General features: G+C 42.4%; 1 protein-coding gene across 5 annotated transcripts in view; it reads left to right on the forward strand.

The window, feature by feature from the left end:
* TEAD1 (TEA domain transcription factor 1) overlaps window positions 1-21,355 on the forward strand; it is a 269,685-nt gene that overhangs the window by 180,629 nt on the left and 67,701 nt on the right. For 2 of the 5 annotated variants that reach the window (XM_055356268.2, XM_055356266.2), the window contains 3 exons: window positions 6,796-6,860; window positions 9,223-9,285; window positions 9,375-9,437. In XM_055356268.2, coding sequence (XP_055212243.1) covers window positions 6,796-6,860; window positions 9,223-9,285; window positions 9,375-9,437 — 191 coding nt within the window. The remainder of the gene's footprint in view (window positions 1-6,795; window positions 6,861-9,222; window positions 9,286-9,374; window positions 9,438-21,355) is intronic. The other 3 variants (XM_055356270.2, XM_055356269.2, XM_063710976.1) reach the window with 2 other exon arrangements.

Consider the following 21,355-nt stretch of genomic DNA (forward strand, 5'->3'; position numbering starts at 1 on the left):
CACCATATTGGCCAGGATGGTCTTGATCTCCTGACTCCGTGATCCACCTGCCTTGGCCTCCCAAAGTGCTGGGATTACAGGCATGAGCCATTGCGCCTGACCAGGTTGTTGGCTTTCATATCCTAAAATATTTTTTTCCTTTTGATGAACCCCAGCTGATGAAAACGGACTTCATGGGCTGAGCACAGTAGTTCACGCCTGTAATCCCAGCACTTTGGGAGGCCAAGGCAGGAGGATCACTTGAGGCTAGGAGTTCGAGACTAGCCTGGGCAGCATAGTGAGACCTCTGTCTCTACAAAAAAAAATTTAAGAATTAGCCAGGTGTGGTGTACCTGCCTGTGGTCCCAGGTACTTGGGAGGCTGAGGTGGGAGGATCACTTGAGCCCGGGAGATCAAGGCTACAGTGAGCCATGATCATGCCACTGCACTCCAGCCTGGGCAACAGAGCTAGACCTTGTCTTAAAAAAAAAAAAAAGGAGTGGTGGGGGCATATGACTAGAAGGCAGTTTAGCACTGTCTTGTAGAATCTTGCCTGAGAAATTTCTTTGTAAACCACTCTCCCCATGCTTTGTGCTGATGCCGGCATGGGGTCTCCTGTGGAAGACATCTTTCTTTGCTTCTTTCCACTGGGTTATCTTCTTCCTTTTTTTTTTTTTTTTAACTTTATGTTCATGATCTGGTGCCAAACTGGGACTACAGGGATGTAGGAGCCTCTTTTCTGACCTGAAGAATGACTCGGTCCATAAATGTTGAGCCACCTGAGAAAGGGAGGCGGAGAAGAGATCCATGTCATTGGTTCTTGTTGCCAAGGACTTTATGACTTGGTTGCAATCATGACGTGTGCTGAAATGATATCACATAGGGCAGAAAAAAATACAAGTTACCAGCAAAGAAGCCCAGGTCAAAGGCTGTGAATGTTTAGGGAAAGGGGAGGCCTCCACCAGCTGGTAGGTTCATGAAGGATGAGGCCTTGGGAAGGTAGGCAGATTCCAGGCATGCAGAAATGGGCAAGGACAGTACAGGCCATGACAGCAGTTGTGTACCCAGGTACAAAGTTCAAGGTGTTAACGGAAACATTCGATAATCTAGTAGTACTACTGGGCTGAGTGGGGTGGGGGGATATGTAGAAGACCCTTGTTTGATGTAGCTTTGGTCTAGCAGTCAAGGGAAATGAGTTTTCTTTCTGATTTTCCTTGTTTTAATTTGGAAGAACGGGGTGGAGAATCCTCACACATCCTTCCCAGTGAAGGGAAAGGGCCAGCAGATGTTTCCTTAGAGAAGCCAAGCTAGAGCTTGCTAGGCCCAGGGCAGTCCAGTCCTGCATGGTGTGAGTTTGCCTTAGGACTGGCCACGGCCAGGGAAGAGAAGCATTGCATTTGTTGCTTCTTTCTTGGTGGCTCCCTGACTCCATTCAATTACAAAGTGGCTCTTACACTGTTAAAGCTTGAGTGTCTCTGGGCTACAATTTCTAGCCACAGACCTTCATTTGCTGTGCCTCAAACATGACCTTGAGGCCACATCACATTATATATACAGCCCACAACAACGTTAACCAGTCTATCTGGTAAGGCAAGCACAGTGCAAACTCCATGCCTTTCTTCTGGGATCTCTCTCTATATTGCCCCTTTAGCAGGAAATTCCATGGCAATCCAAGATGCAAGAGAAGCCAATGATGGGCTCATTTCGAACTGTGTTATATTATTTAGGAAAAAAAATAAAATGAAATAAAAACTAGATTACAGTGCCTGGTGAGGATCACAGTGTAAAAGTGACAGGTCAGGCTGTGTTTGTCCTTGCTGCTTATGTGCAACCGGTGGGAAAGACAAGGGCAGCTACAACTACAGCATCTGAGGCTTAAAGAGGTGACATGTTGCGCATTTCTAAAATAATTTTTATGTTGTAGAGAAGCTTTATATCTCTCTCTGACTCACTGGACAGGCGTGGTGTAAGGCAGAAAGGAAGATGGTCCCCAGGTGACTGCAGGATTGTTTTAGGAAAATAATAAGTAACTTAAAGTTAGCTTTATTGAAAGTCATTTTTGTAGCATCAGGTTTACTGAATCAAGCTTCTGTCTCTCTCTGTCTCCCTCTCTCTCTCTCTCTCTCTCTCTCTCTCTCTCTCTCTCTGTGTGTGTGTGTGTGTGTGTGTGTGTGTGTTAGAAGATCATGGCTGCAACAGGACTATGCTGCATAGCTTGGAGACCCACTTTCAGTTACATCAGTGATGGTGCTGCTTATCTTCTGGCCCTTAGGAAATGCTGCATCTTAGTAACATGATTAAAATCCAGGGCTGTGGAATCTGTGAGCTCACCCCTTTGGAGGGCAGGGCTGTATAAATATACATAGGGGCCAGTGCAGTGGCTCATGCCTGTAATTTCAGCATTTTAGGAGGCCGAGGTGGGCGGATTGCTTGAGCTCAGGAGTTTGAGACCAGCCTGGGCAACATGATGAAATCCCGTCTTTACAAAAAAATACAAAAGTTGGTCTGGTATGGTGGAGCAGGCCTGTAGTCCCATGAGCTACCACAGTCCCGTGCTACTTGGAGAGCTAAGGCAGAAGGATCACTTGAACCTGAGAGGTTGAGGCTGCAGTGAGCCGAGATCGTGCCATTGCACTCCAGCCAGGGTGATAAATGTGAGACCCTGTCTAAAAAAAATAAAGGAAATAGAGATAGGACTTAGGATGTCGTATCAGGGCCGCTGACAAGACTCTCCTCAGAACCTAGTTGATACACCATGCATATACAATCCCAAACAGCCAAAAAGATCTTCCAAAATTGTTTGGAATGGCATACTTCTTTAAATGGGTAAGTATAGTTAAATTCTGGAAAGATTTAGAATTAAACATATAAAATTTTAATAGAATTAGAGCCATAGTGTTAATGTTTTTGATTTAAAGGATTTATGTATATTTGATATTTCAAGTAATTAAAAGAAATAATTTGGCCTAGGTAACAGATCAGCCTGTATTTCCAAATTAAAATGTACAATGAAGTAGCTCATTTAGACATTTGATTTGGGGGAAGGTTGAAATTGTGCTAGTTTTATAAACAACATTTTAGTGCATTTAAGATAATTTATTAGGTTTCTAAGACTTGTTTAAGGGAAGATTTTATAATTTAAAGCAGGTAGTTCTAATATTTAAAAGAAATAATTACTTATTCATGGCTTGAAACATAGATGAAAGAAAGAACATGGGTTTTTGAAAAGTGAGCTTGCTCATCTGAAAAGCAAGGACATGAGAGTGAAGATGAGCTTTCAATGAAATAATGACTACAGCATAATGCCCAGGCCACGGTACTCAGTAAGGACCTGTTGAAGTCATAATTTTTATAAGTCACTGAACAACAGGATACGTTCTGAGAAATACATCATCAGGTGATTTTAGTCATTGTTAGAAAATCATCAAGTGTACTTACACAAACCTAGATGGAATAGCCAACTACACACCTAGGCTGCAAACCTGTGTGGTGTTACTATACTGAATACTGTAGGCCATTGTAACACAATGGTAAGATTTGGGTATCTAAACATAATCTAAACATAGAAAAGACAGTAAAAACATGCCATTATAATTTTATGGGACCACCATCATGTATGCAGCTCATTGTTGACCAAAATGTCATCATGTGGTGCATGATTGTACTTCAGTCAAAGTATGAGTTGACACTGTTTAACTCCAAGGGGTGCCGTTTGTATAGGCTGTGGTACACAGTCAAATAGGGCTGTATTGGATATTGATTTTATTCATTCAACTCCAAGTGCTGCAAGAAATTAAAAGTTAGTCAGGTTATGTGTCACACCTATCAAGCTATTCTGTCTGTTTTACCAGAAAAATAAACAAGTTTGAGGGTAGGAGACATTTTTGTCATCTGGACAAGGTTCGGACAAAATTGTATGTAATACAGAGCCCTGGATCTATTTCGCCTTGGCCACTCAAATAGCCCTGAACAGGATGCACAGTGAGGCCCCAGGTTGGAGGATGCTTGGCTTGTCTGCAGACATTGTCATTTAGCTCTGGCTTCTCGTAATTAGGTACTCCTAGCTGGGCTCTGTTGTCAGCGAGCCTTCAAGACAAATTGCAAAATCTGTACAACCATCTGAGAGATGGAGAAGTAGATCCAATGATACTACAGGGGATATTGGTAGTTCTCAAAAGTTTGAAAGAGAATGCTTAGAAAAGCAATCCTCAAAACTGAATTTAGAGGTTCTTGTCCTGTGGTAAAAGGGTTCAGTCACAGTCAGGATCTGAGAAGATCTTGCAGGCAGGAATGATAGACTGAATCTAAGGGGATGAAATGGAGTAGAAAAAATGTAAGGTTCTGTTTTGAGGTCTGAAAATCTCAGCTATGCATTAAAAAGACTGGAAACAGGGGTAGGGACATATCAGAAGACGAGCCCGTATGAAAAAGACCTAGGAGTTTAAGTTGGCATATATTGATAATTTATTGCGCTCCTTAAAAATTTAATGCAGTGTTTGGCTGCATTAACAGAGGTAGAGTATTTAGGATGAGAGAGGTAATAAACTGACTCTGATGCTATAGCAGGAGCACTGCCACAGTTCTGGACTCCAAGCTTTGAAAGGAAGACAGACAAAGGATGGTCACAGGATGGTGTGTGGGAGTGTTCCAAAGCTTGTCAGATAACAAAGTAACACAGGAGGTTTAGCTTGTGTACAACTCCAAGAGGACCCCAGAGCTGCCGTTAATATCTGAAAGGCAGTTAAATAAATAAGGGACTGGACTTCTTGTTAAGAGGAACAGGAAGGATCTGGGGATGAAAGTTAAAGCAGACCCCCAAAAGGAGGGTCTTTTTATTCTTAAATATGTTCTAAGATAGAATGGGCTACTTCCTCAATTTTAGAAGTGCTGACTAAGGCTTATGAGGACTTTAAGGAATGCGAATGGATGACCCAGGGGTACTTTCTGTCCCCCAGATTTCATGATTCCTTTGCCTTCCAGTGATGACCATGTCCTGCACAGTCCCAGCACTGGCAGGTGGTGGACAGAGCCATGACTCTAGGACATTCTAGGCAGTGATGAGAGAGTCTTTGCAATTCTCAGACAAGATTTCCCTAAGGACATTTTGATGTTGGTCTTCATCAGTGTTTCCAGTTCTTTACTCTGCTAGGGAAGATCTGGGGGATATGGTCACTTCCTTTCAGCAGAGGCTGTGTTATTTCCTCATTCATTCTTTTCTCTGTGCCCAGCAGTGTGCTAGGTGCTAGGGGGACATTGAGGAAGAAGACAAAGTTCTTCCCCTCTTCAAGTATGCAGTATATCTGGGAGGAAGTAAGACAGCAAACACAAATTTTACAACTAACTATAAAGTTATAAATACAGTTACAGTTTGGGTACATCCTAGGAAGGAGAAGTACAGTTTGTGCCACCATGGGGGTGTAGAACAAGGCAACCAAACCTAGTTGGGCAATTAGAGAAGACTTCCCCAAGGGAGTGACATCCAAGTGAGGGCTTGAAGGAGAAATAGAATCTAGCACAATGGTCTCAGGCTGGTGAAGCACATGAGTGAATACCACAGCAGCGAGCTTCAGACTTGTTCTTGACCAAAGGAATTTTTCACAAGGATAGAGCTGAGCTGATACAAAGCCAGCCAACAGTAGTGCTATGAAATGGTGGTTTTCCATTTACTGTAGAAAGTATGTAGAAATAATTTCAGTTCCTGGTATTAGAGCAAGTTGAAGTCGTAAATAGGACCTGCTTAGAAGAACCCATGTCTTGTATGAGTGGTTTTTATTTCACGTGGTATTTTGGTAATACATTCTCTGCTTAGCTTCTGGGGATATTTTTTCCTATCATGGTTTTCTGAAGTCAGGTTGTCTGAGACTTCTCAGTTTCCTGGTGGGATACGGCTGGAAGGTTTTTGTTTATACTTTTGGGCATTGTTCTTTCCCCAGAAGGTTATATAACTTGGAGGAGATAGAGTCATTTTTTTCACTGACTACCTTTAGGGGGTGTCTGCCTTCGTACCGTTAGCTTCTTGTCATTGTCCGGCTTCCATGGCCACAGCAGCTCATTCATTCTCTTGTGGCTGTGATTTTAGCTGGAGTAAACTATGAGTAGAAACTTGAATAAGAAGGAAAATGAATATGAATGTGAATATGAAAAACCAAAGACTAGAAGAGAACTGGGTTTGTTTATTCCCAGACTAATCCTTGTCTGTATTTGTTGCTTATATGAGTGACCCACCACCCACAGCATACAAACAGACAAAAAGGCACATCTTAAAAAGATAAATTTCAGCTGGGCGCGGTGGCTCATGCCTGTAATCCCAGCACTTAAGGAGGCCAAGGCGGGTGGATCACCTGAGGTGGGGGGTTCGAGACCAGCCTGACCAACATGGAGAAACCCTGTCTCTACTAAAAATACAAAATTAGCTGGGCGTGATGGCGCACGCCTGTAATCCCAGCTACTTGGGATGCTGAGGGAGGAGAATCACTTGAACCTGGGAGGCAGAGGTTGCCATGAGCCAAGATCGTGCCATTGCACTCCAGCCTGGGCAACAAGAGCGAAACTCCGTCTTTTTTAAAAAAAAAAAAAAAAAAAGATAAATTTCTATTCTCAGATGCTGGTCTAAGTTCAAATTTAAATGTCTTTCATCTTAATTTTTCCTAGTAAACATTTTTGCAGACAATTGTGCTGTTTTATTTTTCTAGTATTAGTAAACACATAGTTGTAGTTTTAAAATTCTTGATTCTGAATTTTGTTTTTTGCTTTCAAGGGCTTTGTTGGTTTGGTGTTTTGGTAACCCACCTCATGGTAAATTCTTCTTTCTTTCAGGTAGGAATGAATTGATAGCCAGATACATCAAACTCAGGACAGGCAAGACGAGGACCAGAAAACAGGTAAAATAATCCACCTGGAAATTGTGCATGTCCGCGAATGGCCCAAAAAGGCATTTTGGCTGCAGTGGCTGGCTATGCTTTGGCTCCTAGGAGCCCCCAATTTGAGTTCCCTGTAAGGACGTCAGTGTTGGAGGTATTTTAAATTGGCTCAGTTTTCACTGTTCATCATTTCAGTGACCCTTTATTATGTGGTCTTACAAGTTCCTTTTATACTCACATGGGAAAATGTCACTGCTAAGGACGGTGTATGAACTGCTCCTGTACTGTATTTCAAAGCTGACATTTCTTTCCCAAAATGTGCACCTGTGAACACTGCAAAAACTGCAAGTGCAAATGACTTGCAGGTCATGAAATTTTGAGATTTTGTGCATTGTAAAATCCTGGAGCGATTATATATTAGTCATAATTTCAATGAAAAAGTAACACCAGCAGCCTTGAGTATTGGCCTGAATGTAATGCTAAATGATGTGCGTCCAGGGAACTGTTGCTTTTTAAGTGATGGCTTTTTGTCAGTAGCTGCTGTGACTGAAATGAAGTTACAACTTCAATACCTCTGTGCAGAGCAGTATCAGGAATTCTCTGCCCTTTGGCAGAGCTCTGCCTTTCCTTGTTCTTTCAGATGTAAAACAGCCCAAATCTCTGACATGAGCCAGTTTAGAACTGGAACGAATGAGAAATTAGTGTTTAACTAAAAACAAAAAAAAGAAAGGAGGAAAAAAAAAAAAACCCTAAAAACCTCATGGGTGAGTTGTTCACAGAAAAGAATCATTTTTTAATGTCGATTTATGCTGAATGATACAGCATGAACCTTAAAAACTGTAATCAGACCAAAAGGCTAACTAAACCGTGGTCTCATTAAGATTGAGCAGCAAATTTCATTTCTCTTCCCAGTGAGGAATTGTTTTCATGAGTGTTTATAACGGGGAGAGGCTTTTCCCCAGGAATGCTACTTGTGCCACAGCCTGGGAGCCTGGCTGCTGAGTCAGCACAAAGAGAAGTGGCCTCCTGCCAGCGCGCAGAGGCAGCGCATTGTCTGTTTGGGGGATGCTAGTGGCCCTCATCAAGTCAGAGAATCACAGAAGAACAAAATTCGGGTGAAAACAAGTAACAGCAGGAGCCAGATGGAGGGGTGAAGAGGATGGGGGAGTTTCTGCTTCTCTGTACTTAAGAAAAGTACCAAAGCAAATTGGAAAAAAAATAATTGAATAATTGAAGCTCAAAGACAAAGTTAAAGATAAAAGGACCGTTTATTATAAATCCTGTTTGAGAGCCGCTGGAGAGTTGGAAATGGGGTAATCACCACACAGTCTGAGTCGCTGAACTTTTAAATGGAAAGTTCTACATTTCGGAAACCAGTGGATCTAATCATCTACATTCTGACAGTGCGGGACCTGGGCTGTCTGCTGATCTGTGAGCTCTGGTCATTTGCCCGGTGACCCCTTCACTGAGGGACTCTTCTAAATTTAACCAAGTCCCACTGAAAGAGATGCAGATTTCAGTGGAATCATTGTGTTTCAGAAGCTGGGCTCGGCTACATTTCCACGCCCCGGCATCCTGGGGATGTTTTTAGGCAGCAGTTGGTGATACCTCTCCAATGTGAATTTGTTGTTCAGCAAATCCATGTGGTTTTCAACCCAGATTTTTAACAGGATGGCTGGCTGGCTGTATTCACACATTTCGCTTTGTAATAATATGCAAATCCACTTGGCGCCCAGTCAATACCCAAAAGAGTGGAAGGATTAAAGATATTTATAAGGGCAAAAAAAAAAAATAGCTCTGCTAACTGGGTCTTTCCATTTCTCTTTGAGATCTAATTTACATGTCAGTATTATTTTAACGTTTGCTACAGAATCCAGAGCTCTTAATGAGATCAGAATACAACCGACAGCTTCAGCTTTTTGATTCTGCAGAATGTGCTAATTTATGGATAGTCTCTTCTAAATTGAGAAAAAGGGATTTTCCCTCCTGATAACTGAGAAGCTATAAATATTTTCATTTACCTTTACCCCCACCTTTTTAATTTTAGAATGAAAACAGCCCCTCTCATCCCTCCCAAAATTAGTTTTTCCCAGTGCCCATGATTTCTCTCGGGTGGGAAGACTAAGATGAGTCTTAACTTTCATCCTGAATCAAGTCACTGCAGTGATGACCCAGTATGAAAAGCTTAGAGCAGCGCTGGGGGCTTGTGTCTGGCTGGGACTGTGTATTCCTAACTGCAGAGCTTTGTTGAGATGCAAATAACCACCCCCCAACCCCACCCCAAAACCCTCCCAAAGAGTAGCGATTTTATATTTGATTTCCTTTTTTTGTTTTGTTTTGTTTTGTTTTGTTTTGTTTCCCCTCATAAACCCGAACAATGTAGGTGTCTAGTCATATACAGGTCTTAGCAAGAAAGAAAGTTCGAGAAATTCAAGCCGCCATTAAGGTACGTCTGGCTTGCCCACTTGTAGGGGGCTTTTCATCTCCATGGTTACAGGCTTTTCCTTTGTTTTCCTCCCTTCCCCTACCCTGCAGGTGTCTAGTCACATTCAGGTTCTTGCCAGAAGGAAATCTCGTGATTTTCATTCCAAGCTAAAGGTATGCGCTTTTCTGCTTTTTGGCTTGTGGTTGCTATGCATCTCACTTCCTGTTTTCCATGGTGACTGGTGAATGCCTGGTGCTGGGATTCTCGTAACCTAGTTTCCTTGCATGTGAGAGCTGTTTACATTTCTTTGTGTTTAATCTCTCTGTTTCTGTACTAGCCTCACATTAAACTCAATGTGTGTGAGCGCGTGCGTGTGTGTGTTTGCGTGTGTGTGTGCGTGTGTATGTGTGTGTTCCTAATAACAATGCAAATGCAGCAGAGAGCTGGTCTTGATAACTTTTCAGCACAGAAACATGATTTTTTTTTTTTTTTAACCTTCAGTTGTCCACCAAGCAGCCATGGGCCAGGAAAGCTTAAAAAAAGAAAAGTCCAGAGATGCAAAATTGAGTAGAAATTATTTAGAAAGAATCATTTCCAAAGTGGTCATGAAATTACCTTTTTAAAAAATTTAGAAATTATTTTAACTCATGCTTTTGATGTATTTTTAAGAAGACTTATAAAAAATATGTCTTTTTCATGCATGTCTCTTCCCGCAGAGTATTTTCAGCCAGATTTCTTCCACATTGCTTACTACTGTTTTTTAAGTGAATGGCGCTCTTATTAAAAGAGAAATCTGAGCAGTGGCCTTTAAAAAAAAAGATAGATCTTAGAGATGGGAAAACTCTTGATCAAACCCATTTGCAGTTTCATTTGTACTTGAGTTTGCTTAAATTTTTTTTTACTTGTACCTCATTTTTCAGTCTCAAAATATATTTTATAGGAAAAATGGGGACATTGATAATTTTTCATATACAACTTCTTTCTACTTTTTCCCTTTATAAAATTTATAATAAAACATACCTGACTTTTATTTTTCTATAATGCCCTATTTTAGAAATGCAAAGAGATTATAGTTTGCAAGGAGGAGCTTTCGTTTATAATAAAAATTGATTTTGGCACATATTGATGGCTTTCCCATGTGCCTTTTTCGGTTCTGTTCTGATATTTTTCTATACAGTAATTAAATTTGTGGTTTTGTTCTGAACTAAAAAACAGTGTAGTCTCACAACACTTGAGTGGTGAGCACTGGGACTCTTCCCAAAGTCCTTCGACTTTTTTTTATGCAAACAAGGCTGGCTGTGGAATAGGACAAGTGATTAGGAAGGAGCATTTGGTGTGCCCTCTGCAGTGGGCAGCATGCTGGCTCGCTCGCACGTGTGGCTGATGGTGGCTGGCTTTTAGCTGCACTGGCTGAGCAGTTGGAAGACTAAGATAACTTTATAGATCCTGCTTTTTAACCAAAGGTGCAATACTCTCTATATGGATGTAACTACCCCAGTTTTTGCTCAAGTTCTGACTCTGTTTCTAGTTTCTCTGAGCTAATGAATTAATGATGTACAAAGAAGTTTACAGATAACAATGTTGTTTCCATCTGTGATGATATGAATTGCTCTATTTCTGCACTGTCTGTGTGGTTCCTGTGGACTCACCAGGGCACACAGCCTTAGACTGAAAGCCCTATAAGTGATGAATAAAGCTCTTCTGTTCAGAAGGGATTCCCATGTGATATAGGAAGCACTCTTTTTCTCACTTGGTGAATTTTAGAGTTTTCTTCCATAGAAACAATTTTTCTGTTGCTTTATACATGTACATATGTAAAAATACACAGCGGTATTTATGTTTGTTTCTAAAAAAAATTAGCAATAATAAAAAAGAAACATTCCCCTGACTTTCAGCCCTGGGCCACCCTCTTTTGGGGCAGGCACAAGGAAGAGACAGAAACAGAAGCAGTAGGATAGCAACTGGCTCAGCATTTAAGCTCCAAGAACCACCTCCGTCTTGTAGTTTCTTCCGTTCTTTCCTACCATATTGTTCTTGGAAAAATGGAGTCCTTTGTTTTTCCATCTGCTAATACCAACTGAGTGTTCCAGGCATGGTGCTCACTGTGATGGGCAGTTAACAGCCAATATCCTGTTCAGGGAGCTGGCCATGTAAATGGGAATGTAAACTAGAGGAGCACTTTGGGTAATAGCGGGAGCAGCCAAAATGAAATGTGGGGTACATCCCGGGGCTGAGCTTCGTGGAGAGTATACTGTTAAGTTTGGCAATTGAAAGAGGAAAGGCAGCCTAATGCGTGCTCCCTCATTTAAGCTCACTATGAAGTGACTTACAGTATTCTGCTTTTGGGGCATGATATTGAGGAAACTGGGGCTGAGAGAGTATAATTGACTAGTCACAAAGCCTTCCTAGTAAGTGGTGAAGCCAGGATTTGAACTCAGATCTTTTTGCACCCTAAACGAATCATTGTTTTAGATACAATTTTATCTAGTGAAGGTGGGAGAATGTTTTCAAGCAGAGGGCTTCACGCCAGCACACTGTACCTAAACTGTCACCCCTCACAGTCTTTGGGGCTGGGCATTCAGCCTTTGCTACCAGCCCTTCACTTGGCATCCACATTTTAACTTTGAGCCCTTGGTCAAAATGTGGACTTAATTTGGGTTGGTGCTGTGAGGGTCATCAGTAACTGGGGGTATGACATGGTCCTGGAGACAGAGCTGCTTGGCACCACTCTGAGGGCATTAGGACAGTCGCAGAGAATGAGGCTGTCTGTCACCTGCTTGCAGGAGTTGGTGCTGCTTTCTTTCACTCCCTCCATGAGCATTTTATCTCAAAGGCGATATACTTAACCTTCCTAACCAGCCATTACCAGGATATGGGCTCAACTCTGTTGATGTCCCAGCTCCATCCATACCCCCTTGTTCAGCTCTGGAATCTAATAGCACATTTGTGAGGAGGCAGGGACAAGCATCTTTACCGAGGTCATCATGGAGTCAGGCTGATAGCCATGGTCTTCTTGGCCTCCCGCACTAGCTAGTGAGATAAACTCGCTACAGATAATTGAGGTCATCCCAAAAGACAACAAGGACAGCTTCTGGGTGGGTGGGGAGCAGGGGGGAGTGGCAGGAAGTATCCAAGCTTAAAAGAGACACTGTGCTTTGCCTGGGAAGATGTAGGAAGGCCTCCTGGAGCAAGTGGCTGGTGGCTGGTGGCTGACCATCCCAGTAACTATCCTTGCAGACACTGCCCTAGCCAGGTTGGTTACCACTTCTCCACAAACTCAGACATCGAAGGGGTAGACAAAGGTCTGTGGTCCTCATGTGAAGACTGAAACCAGACTTGGATTTGTCTGTCCGTCTGTGGAGTTGGAAAAGTGGCTTACCCGCAATGGAGGCCACTGCCAGGTGTGTCTTCCTGGTGAGCCTTCTTGCTTATAAGCTTCTCTTTACTTTCCAGGGAGGGGTGTGGCAGAGTTCTTTGGGCTGGTGTTTTCCAGCCTTTTTAAAGTAGCAAAACTCATGTTTGGAATTGAAGCTTACTCCCTCAAATCCTTAGTAATGGCCTCTTAGGCTATTCCATTGAATCAGGTTTGAAAAACCCCCTGTTTTAGGCAGAAGGAAAAGGAGGTGTCTACCTTTTATGCTGTCCCTTCCAGCCTTTACAGAGAGCTCCTGTGTCCCATTTAAAGCCCATGTTTTAAAATTCGGTAGTTTTGAAGTTCTGCCATGTTCCTAGGAAGAAAACAGAGTCCAGGAGAGAGTGGTCATTTTGATGTCACATTGATAGATGAGTCATCCTAGCTACAAAAGTTACTCTCCTGAAAATCCGTTAGAATAAATTCTAAAGGTCAGCTTTATGCTTCTACTAATTGGCAGTTGTTCTCAATGTGCTTGTTTGTGGACTAGATCACCCCCAAATTGTGTAGACTTAAATTTTAGTAAAGAAAAAAATTGTTCCAGTGAAAGTCTAAGATTTCTACGTAGATTTGAACTTGAAAAGCATAGGAATGATTACTGAATTCAGTCCAGTGGTTTTCATTGAGAACCTAAGTGTGTTCTAGGTCCTTTTGTAGACGTTGGGCGCATAGAATTGAATCCAGAGTTTGTGTTCTTGAGGAACATTGAACTTTTCTGTTATTTTTCCAGTAGATATCCACAGCTAGGGGGCTCTGCAGTAGAAATTAAACAGGATAGTGCAGAGGCTGCCCAAGTGAAAAGAATGATTCATTCTGGGAGTGAGGGAATTAAAGCTTCATGGAGAAGTGTCATTAGAACTAAACATAGTTGAAGGCAGAGAATTTCCATAAAGTTGGGACTATCTGGGGGACCATGAAGAGCATCATGTAACTGGGGACATGCGGTGGGAGGTGAGACTGGAGGAGCCTAAGGGAAGGGCCCTCGATTATCCCACTGAGAAGAAGGGATTCATCTGTGGGCCTAGGGGCGTACACGGGGGTCATTCAAATTTACCCTCTGGAAAGACCTCGCCAGCCAGGTTTTGCAGGATAGCTAATAAGAGGGAGGCCAAGCTGGAGTCAGGGAGGCTAATTCCTGGGCTGCTTTAAGAGTGGGGAAGAGAGTCACAGGCCGGGACCAGGGGCCAACCCACACCCCCTGGGGTTGCTCCGTGGCACTTAGCACTCATCCTTGGCTGGCTCCCCGCTTCGGTGCTCTCTGCCTGCTCTGTAGTCTTTCCTACTCATTGTGTTTAAAGAATAAATTATAAGTTCTGTCCTTACGAAGTCTGAAAAGTGTTGTGTGCCAGAACTTTTCAGAAAGATTTTCAATAGCAGCATTTAAAAATCAACTTATTAAAATTGGGTTCTCTTAAAGTAATGGTAATTAACTAGGAGTGTGCATCAAAATTATGAAGTTTTTGTTGCAAAATTTAAACAGTACAGAAAATATATTAAACACTCATGTTTATACTATCTGGAATTGATCATTTTCATTATATAAGTTTTTTTTAATGAAAAATCAAGTGGCAAACATTATTCTGTACTTTTTCCTCTACCCACCCTCCGTCTTCAACCAAAATTAATCTTCCTTTCTTTCCTACCACCCACAATGTATTTTCTTGCCACTTACTTCCCTTAGAAAATCAAATCCAGTGAAAACTCTCTCTTCTCATTTTGCTCCTAGATTTTTGCCCATTGTCTTTTTCTTCTTTTTTTTTTGAGACAGTCTTGCTTTGTCGCCCGGGCGGGAGTGCAGTGGCGCCATCTCGGCTCATTGCAACCTCCGCCTCCCGGGTTCAAGCGATTCTCCTGCCTCAGCTTCCCAAGTAGCTGGGATTACAGGCGCTCATCACGACACTCAGCTAATTTTTGTATTTTTAATAGAGACGGGGTTTCACCATGTTGGCCAGGCTGGTCTCGAACTCCTGACCTCAAGTGATCCGCCTGCCTCAGCCTCCCAAAGTGCTGGGATTACAGACATGAGCCACTGCGCCCAGCCGATTTTTGCCCAATTATCTACCATGAATTTATGCAATAGCCATTGGCACCAACATGAGACTTTTCCTCTGGAATTTTTAGCAGTTTAAGATAGACTCGGCCAACAATTTGGTGACCTTGGATACAGACCATGACTGCAGAGGAGAGACACGAGGTTCAGGAAATATAGGGGATGGTTGAACTAGAAAGGGAATAATGCGAGGAGACAGTGAACCAGGAGCAGAGAAGCTGGGAGAGTAGAGACAAAGCGTCAGTAGATTGAAGCTGAGATTCAAGAGCTCGGTAAGATGGAAAAAAGAAAAAAAAAAAAGGCATTTGTGGCCAGAGCACAGTGATTTTGGAAATTAAATTTATACATTCAGAGTTGTGGGGATTTTCTCCCCCCCCGCCCCCCCCCCCCCAGGGTTGGGGCATTTTCAAAATATCTAGGACAAGGCTGGGCACGGTGGCTCACGCCTATAATCCTAGCACTTTGGGAGGCCGAGATGGGCAGATTGCCTGAGCTCAGGAGTTAGAGACCAGCCTGGGCAACACAGTGAAACCCCGTCTCTACTAAAATACAAAAAATTAGCCAGGTATGGCAGTGTGCACCGGCAGTTATAGCTACTTGGGAGGCTGGGGCTGGAGGGTTGCTTGAACTTGGGAGGTGGAGGTTGCAGTGAGCCGAGATTGTACTGCTGTACCCCAGCCTGGGCGACAGAGCGAGACTCTGTCTCCAAAAAAAAAAAAAAAGAAAAAATGTCTAGGACAGAAGCTAGAGTACAAACTGCAGGCCTAGAAGAGAGCTTAGCTTTGAAGGAGTTGTTTCTTAGTGATGGGAGTGCTATGTGTTTGTCTCCTACTCAGACAAAACCCTTTTGACCCACTGCTCTCAAGGGGGTAGGTTTTATAGATGACCCACAGCCTGTAGCTGGGCCTGAGTCTACTTCTAAAGTAGAAGATGAATCCATGCAGTTGCAGTGTGAAAGAGGCTTCTAGGCCTATGGAATATCCATTTAAGAATCCTGAGGATGCTGAGTTAGAGGTCTCCCTTGGACCTTGTGTCACCAGCTGCAGTGACAGCAGTGTCACCAACACCAGCTTTACCTGTTGTCTTCCATCTCACCCTTTCCCTTAGTTTAGCCCCTACTGGCATCTCCAGTGGAGTAGTGAGAAGCAGCAGCATGTCTGAGGATTAGCCCACAGCCTTAGAAATTATTCTCTACTTCGAATTGTTTCGCTCACCATTAATTCATGAAAAAGTCAGTAACAGTTTTTTTAAGCTCCAGGGATTTATTATCCCAGCATGTAGAAAGAATGCAGAAGCATTCTCCATGTGTTAAGCAGTCTTTGTCCTACTCAGAGTTTCTTTGTAGAGTTCCATGCGGGAGTCTCTTTCCCTGTATGTTCAGTTGCCCTAAGAAGTTGTTCAGACCCTGCTCAGAGTCCTTCTTTCCCCATTAGCAGCAAAAAGGCAGTCCTTTCTTGCTGTTTTCAGAAGCTTGTGGTAGCCACAGCCAAGGTCTGGGAAGCACCACCACACTGTGGGCCATCTCCATCTTCCCATGAAGATGGGCCAAGCCACCTCTGGTTCACTTCTCGAGTGTGTTTAGGTGAGTGTATGACTTGGGACAAAACTAAGAGGAAAGGAAGTCTTCGCCGTGCCCTCCGCTCAGCAGGAATACATCTTAGGCAGTAGATGTATTCATGTCAGGCTCTGGATGTGTATTGAAGAAAAACCTATACTTGCTGACATTGCATCATCCCAGTAGAGCAGAAAAAGACCTGAGCCCCTCTGATTATGTCCAGTCGCCGGTGACTAATTTATGAGCTACATGTGCTCCCCCGGGGCCATTTTCTTGTTCTCGCCCTGGTGGCCTTTGTGATTTGATTTCTGAACAGGCCATTCTTTCCAATCTGCTGTTCCTTCCAATAAGCAGAGAGCTTAAAGTTCAAATTGTTGATTTAATTCTTTTGAGTTCAAGAACTTCACTGGGGCATTGCTAAAGTCCACACTGCTGAATCATGTTTGTATCATCACTGATTCCATCCAGGAATGGGCCTGTCCACAGGGAAGGTAGACGTACTTCACTTCACTCTGTGGTGCCCCATGAAGCCCCCTGAGCCACTCTGCTCCTTCAGGACTTGGCTGTTAGCAGTGCAGGAGGCAAGGAAAGCCTCAGCAACAACCTCCTTTGCCTGTGTCCACACCAAGACACTTGGCCTTGTCACGGGATTTGGGAAATGATATAATCTTTCCTGGCATTTCCCAGTCTTCAGGGGGAGTTCTTTTGCATTTATGACATATACCCTTTCTCCTCAAAGATATTTTTATTACCTTGTTTTTAATTTAACTGAACGAAAACTAAGATTGGAGACAATTTCTCAGGCTTCAGTTGGAACCACTTACCAACAGTGTGGTGATGGAGAAATTAATGATGGAAGCCAGGGCACTGAATATGTAGATAGAGATAATTCTGTGTGAACTGAGCCAGGTCTGGATTTTCTTTTTAAGGGCAACAGAAACAGTCTCATCATTCTACATTTTTATCTCTTCATAGAGAAATCCCATTGTTAATTGGCCTCCAACTTAGATAATGCCCTAGAATGACATCAATCCGAAAGGTTATCTAGCGAGAACAAGGGCTCCTGAGTATTTCAGGTCCCGAGCAGAATCCAGCTTGGAAAGCCAGTCCATCACCTGGGCCCCGTAGACTGCAAGCTCACCCAGGGCCAAGGCTGCAAGCACCATACTAAGTACTTGAAGCAGTCCTGAACAGAAGTGTTTTTATCTTTGATTTATAAATTAGGACACAGAGGCTTGGAATGGCTAACTGGCTTGCTTAGAGTCACAAGTCTGAAGTTAATCCAGGGATATCTGGTGCCACAAGCCAAGCTCTTTGCAGGATGTTCTTCTGCCTTCCCAAAGAGTACTGGTCCAGGATGAGGTTCATTTTCCTGACTTGGAATGCTTTGCATTGTCTCCCTCCACTGAGCCCTCTTCGTTGTGTCTTTATGTTTGAAAGAAACAGAAGAAGGACTCACTCTGGAGCTTCACTTGAGCCTGGAGCCAGTTTAGGTTCCTCTGGCCCCTTGCTGTCACCTCTTAGAGAAAAGGGGGCTGAGGTCAGAAGGGTGCCTTCTCCCAGACACCTGGATCCGGCAGGAAGCTGTCCTAAATCCCAGGCTTCCTGGGAGAGAGTCATGAGGCACACCTATGAGTTTGCTCGTCTGTAGTCCTCATCTACAATCCTTTATGATGTGAAGCCCCACATCAGAGTTAAAGGAAACGATGTTGACAATTATAAAATACCAAATATAGCTGAGTATATTTAGAAATGAACAATGGTAAAAGCCTTGAAAATTTTTCCGTGGATGTGAATGGAGTCTTTGGCATTTGGAAATAAAGTAAAATGAATTAATTGCTGCTTATTAGGCAGCGAGTCAGGAGAAGCATGAATGTGCCTTCTGTCCTCTGCATTAGCTGTTACCTGACTGAAGTAGTCTCCTTTTGTATTTATTCCTGCCTTTTCTAATGATAAGCAAATTAGAGATCATAGCTAGAAAAAAAATCAAGTGCCCTCCATCCTTTTTCCAAAACCATAATATAGTTCTGTGATGTTTATCTGCTCAAGGGGTATGGCTAATAATTGCAGAGGTCATGTGAAGCCACATAGTGCAAGATTAGAAAGAACATCTGCAAGATTACTTCTTAGGAAAGTATTTTGTATTTTGTCTTTTTCTGAAAAAGTGATTTTGCAAGCAAATTGCTGTCTTTCCTCCCTTGCACTATATTGCTGGTTAAAGCATATTTGAAGAAAAACCATTTAATAACTATCAAGAGTTTTTGAATCCATGGTTTTTTTTTGACTTTACTATTTTTTCTGATGTATTTGATGGACTTCTATGTGAATACATTACATTGGAATCCTATCTTTAAATTCTGAAATCATGGCCCATGAATAAACTGTTTGGAATATATTGATTATGCTGTTCATTAAAATTCCATATATGGCAGCTATCATATATTGTATATGCAAGCATGTAACCTTTTTATGTTATCTTTAAAATTTGTTCATGGTAATGCCTATAGAATATGAGATAATTGATTTTGCAGAATAATCAAAAGCTGAGAAGCAGAAGGAAGAGAAGGGAACAAGACTCCTCTAATATCCAGACTGATCCGTGAGATGTCCTTGAGTTTTAAGAGTACACCACTCCAGCCATGTGCATTTGTGATATTGCTGTCCTCCTGTCATGTATATTACATGTAGATATTTTCCAAACATTGTGTCCATTTCAACCATAAAAAGGAGGCAATCAGCAGAACAGAGAGCTATAGCAGCAGTAGCCTTGCTCTCCTTCATGAAATATGAAAGCCTGTTTTTACTTAGAACGATAACAATTTGTAAGGCTTCAGGCTGAGGAGTTTATGCATGACACAGCCTGCTGGACCATGTAGCAGAGGCAGCGAGACCATTGAGTGTGGTGTGTTGGAAATTGGATAATGATAAAAGTAGGGTAGATGATGAGACAAGCATCCCGAGTCTCAGGTCAGTTGGACCATTTGTTCTTAGAACCCATCCTCTTTCCCATCAAAAGTCCATAGACCACCCATGGTTCCTGCTCCGTGAGTGTTTTCTGCATTGCAGGTCATGGGCTTGGGTTGGGGTTCAGTTGGAAAAGGGAGATTTCCCTTTTCTTTCCCCACTCCCCAAAACATTTGGCTTTTTATGTCCTCATTCTTTGTAATCTTAGGGATAGAGGGACAGAAAATCAGCAATAAGGAGTCAGTGTGAACTTGTCCAAACATTTTTCTAGGATGCAATTTTCTTATTCTTGCTCATATGCACACGCACGCACACATACACACTCAGAATATTTCCTGTAACCTAAGACTTCACAGAGCACAATTCCGTATTAACCTAACAGTTTTTCAGGATCAGACAATGTGCTCACCTTTGTAAATCTCATCCACATCTCAGAAATGTTGGTGTGAAGACATCTTAAAATTAGTGTGGTGTACAAATGTAGCATGTGTTTGAATTTACCTAGCTTCGCTTGTTTGGATAGATTAGCCTCCTCCCCTTTAGAGTGGGGATGAGTAGTGAGGATAGAGTCGAATGCTTTAAAGTCTAGGATATTAAACCAGAGTGACACAGAGGAGCAGTTCACTCAGATCTGACACTTAGAGTTATTTTTTCAAAGCCAGGCAGGTATCTCTGGGCTGCAAATGACAGTTTAGAGATCCTTCCATTGAAATCTCTTAACTTGGCATCCTTTCAAATTCCCGTTTCAGGATAAGTGGGTCTGTAGTCAGACCCTTGGTTCTGATTTCAAGATATCCCTGGTGGTGCTTATTATTTCCAGGGTCACATTAGATTTTAAACAAAAACATTTTAATCCTTTCAATTTTCAATATATATTGTAGATAAAGGGGAGATGTTATAAAAATTAAATGAGTAGTCAGAGTAGCTCGACCACAAAAGGTAGGAAATCACTGGTATAGACATTTTAGTCCATTTGCAGAAAATTGCCTATTCTCAAATAGGTAGGTCAAGTGCAGAAAGAACCTCTACTTGAGATGAAATTTCCTTTCTACACTTAGCTTTCTATTAGGACAGCAGACCAGAGCTGCCCAAATTTTAACATCCTGCTGTCTTCTCACTAGTAGTTTCCTTGACTATATGCATTAAAAAGTATCTGTTTATAATGGAATTTACCCTCATAGCTACAAATACCTTTAAACCCAGAAGGACATTAGGCAGTAATGTGCAACTTTTAATTTTGTAAATAAAGAAACTTCGAAGTCATTAAATGACTTGATCCACATAATGCAGCTCATTAATGTCAGGCAGGGACAGGTTTGAAGCCAGGTCTCTGGACACCCCAGTGGGTACACCTTTTATAGTCTTGGAGCAAGTTGGTGTCATAAAAGCAATTGATTTGCTCTCCTGCTCTTGAACTCCTGTTTTCATTTAGGTACCTGGTAGAATGCTGGGTAATGAGAGAATCAAACCTTACTTTAACAGAAGAAAAAGATCATGTTCTGAAGCTGTGTGACATAAACAGCAAAGATAGATGCTCCTTTTCCACACTGACTGATTTCCATTTCAAAAAAGAATATCAAACTTGTATGAAGATTTCAAATGATTTTTAATAAGCCTAGCAAATTTCAAGCAACTCAATAAAGCGGGATGTGGAGATGCAGGGAACTCATTTCCATTTGGACCTGGACTTAGAATTCATGAGTCGCCCCACCCTAGTGTGCACAAACAGATTCTGTATTTGGGCAAGCAGAACTGCCTCTGTCTGCAGAATTTCAAAAACGTGGAACTCTTCGGGTCTGTGAGAGGATCCACGATGTTCTTCTGGAATGGAGCCAAGCCCTCAAGTTCTTTTGTAGCTATTGCTCAGATGTGTCAGTCAGGCAGGCAAGACGTCTGTGCTGCCATTTTCCAATCCCCCTAGCCTGGGCCCCAGAGAAGTTGTAAGGCTTGTTCTGTGCTGAGGAAGGCACCTGTGGTCATACCTGAGCCATTACCTCAGTTTCAGAAATCTGCCTTGAGAGCATTTATAACCCCCTTGGTAGAGGTTGAGTGGCTTGGGGGCTGGAGTCCAAAGTGACTGGTCAAAGAGAAACCAATGGATTCATATTGA

This window comes from Gorilla gorilla, chromosome 9, assembly GCF_029281585.2.
Source record: "Gorilla gorilla gorilla isolate KB3781 chromosome 9, NHGRI_mGorGor1-v2.1_pri, whole genome shotgun sequence".
NCBI classification, from domain to species: Eukaryota; Metazoa; Chordata; class Mammalia; order Primates; family Hominidae; genus Gorilla; species Gorilla gorilla.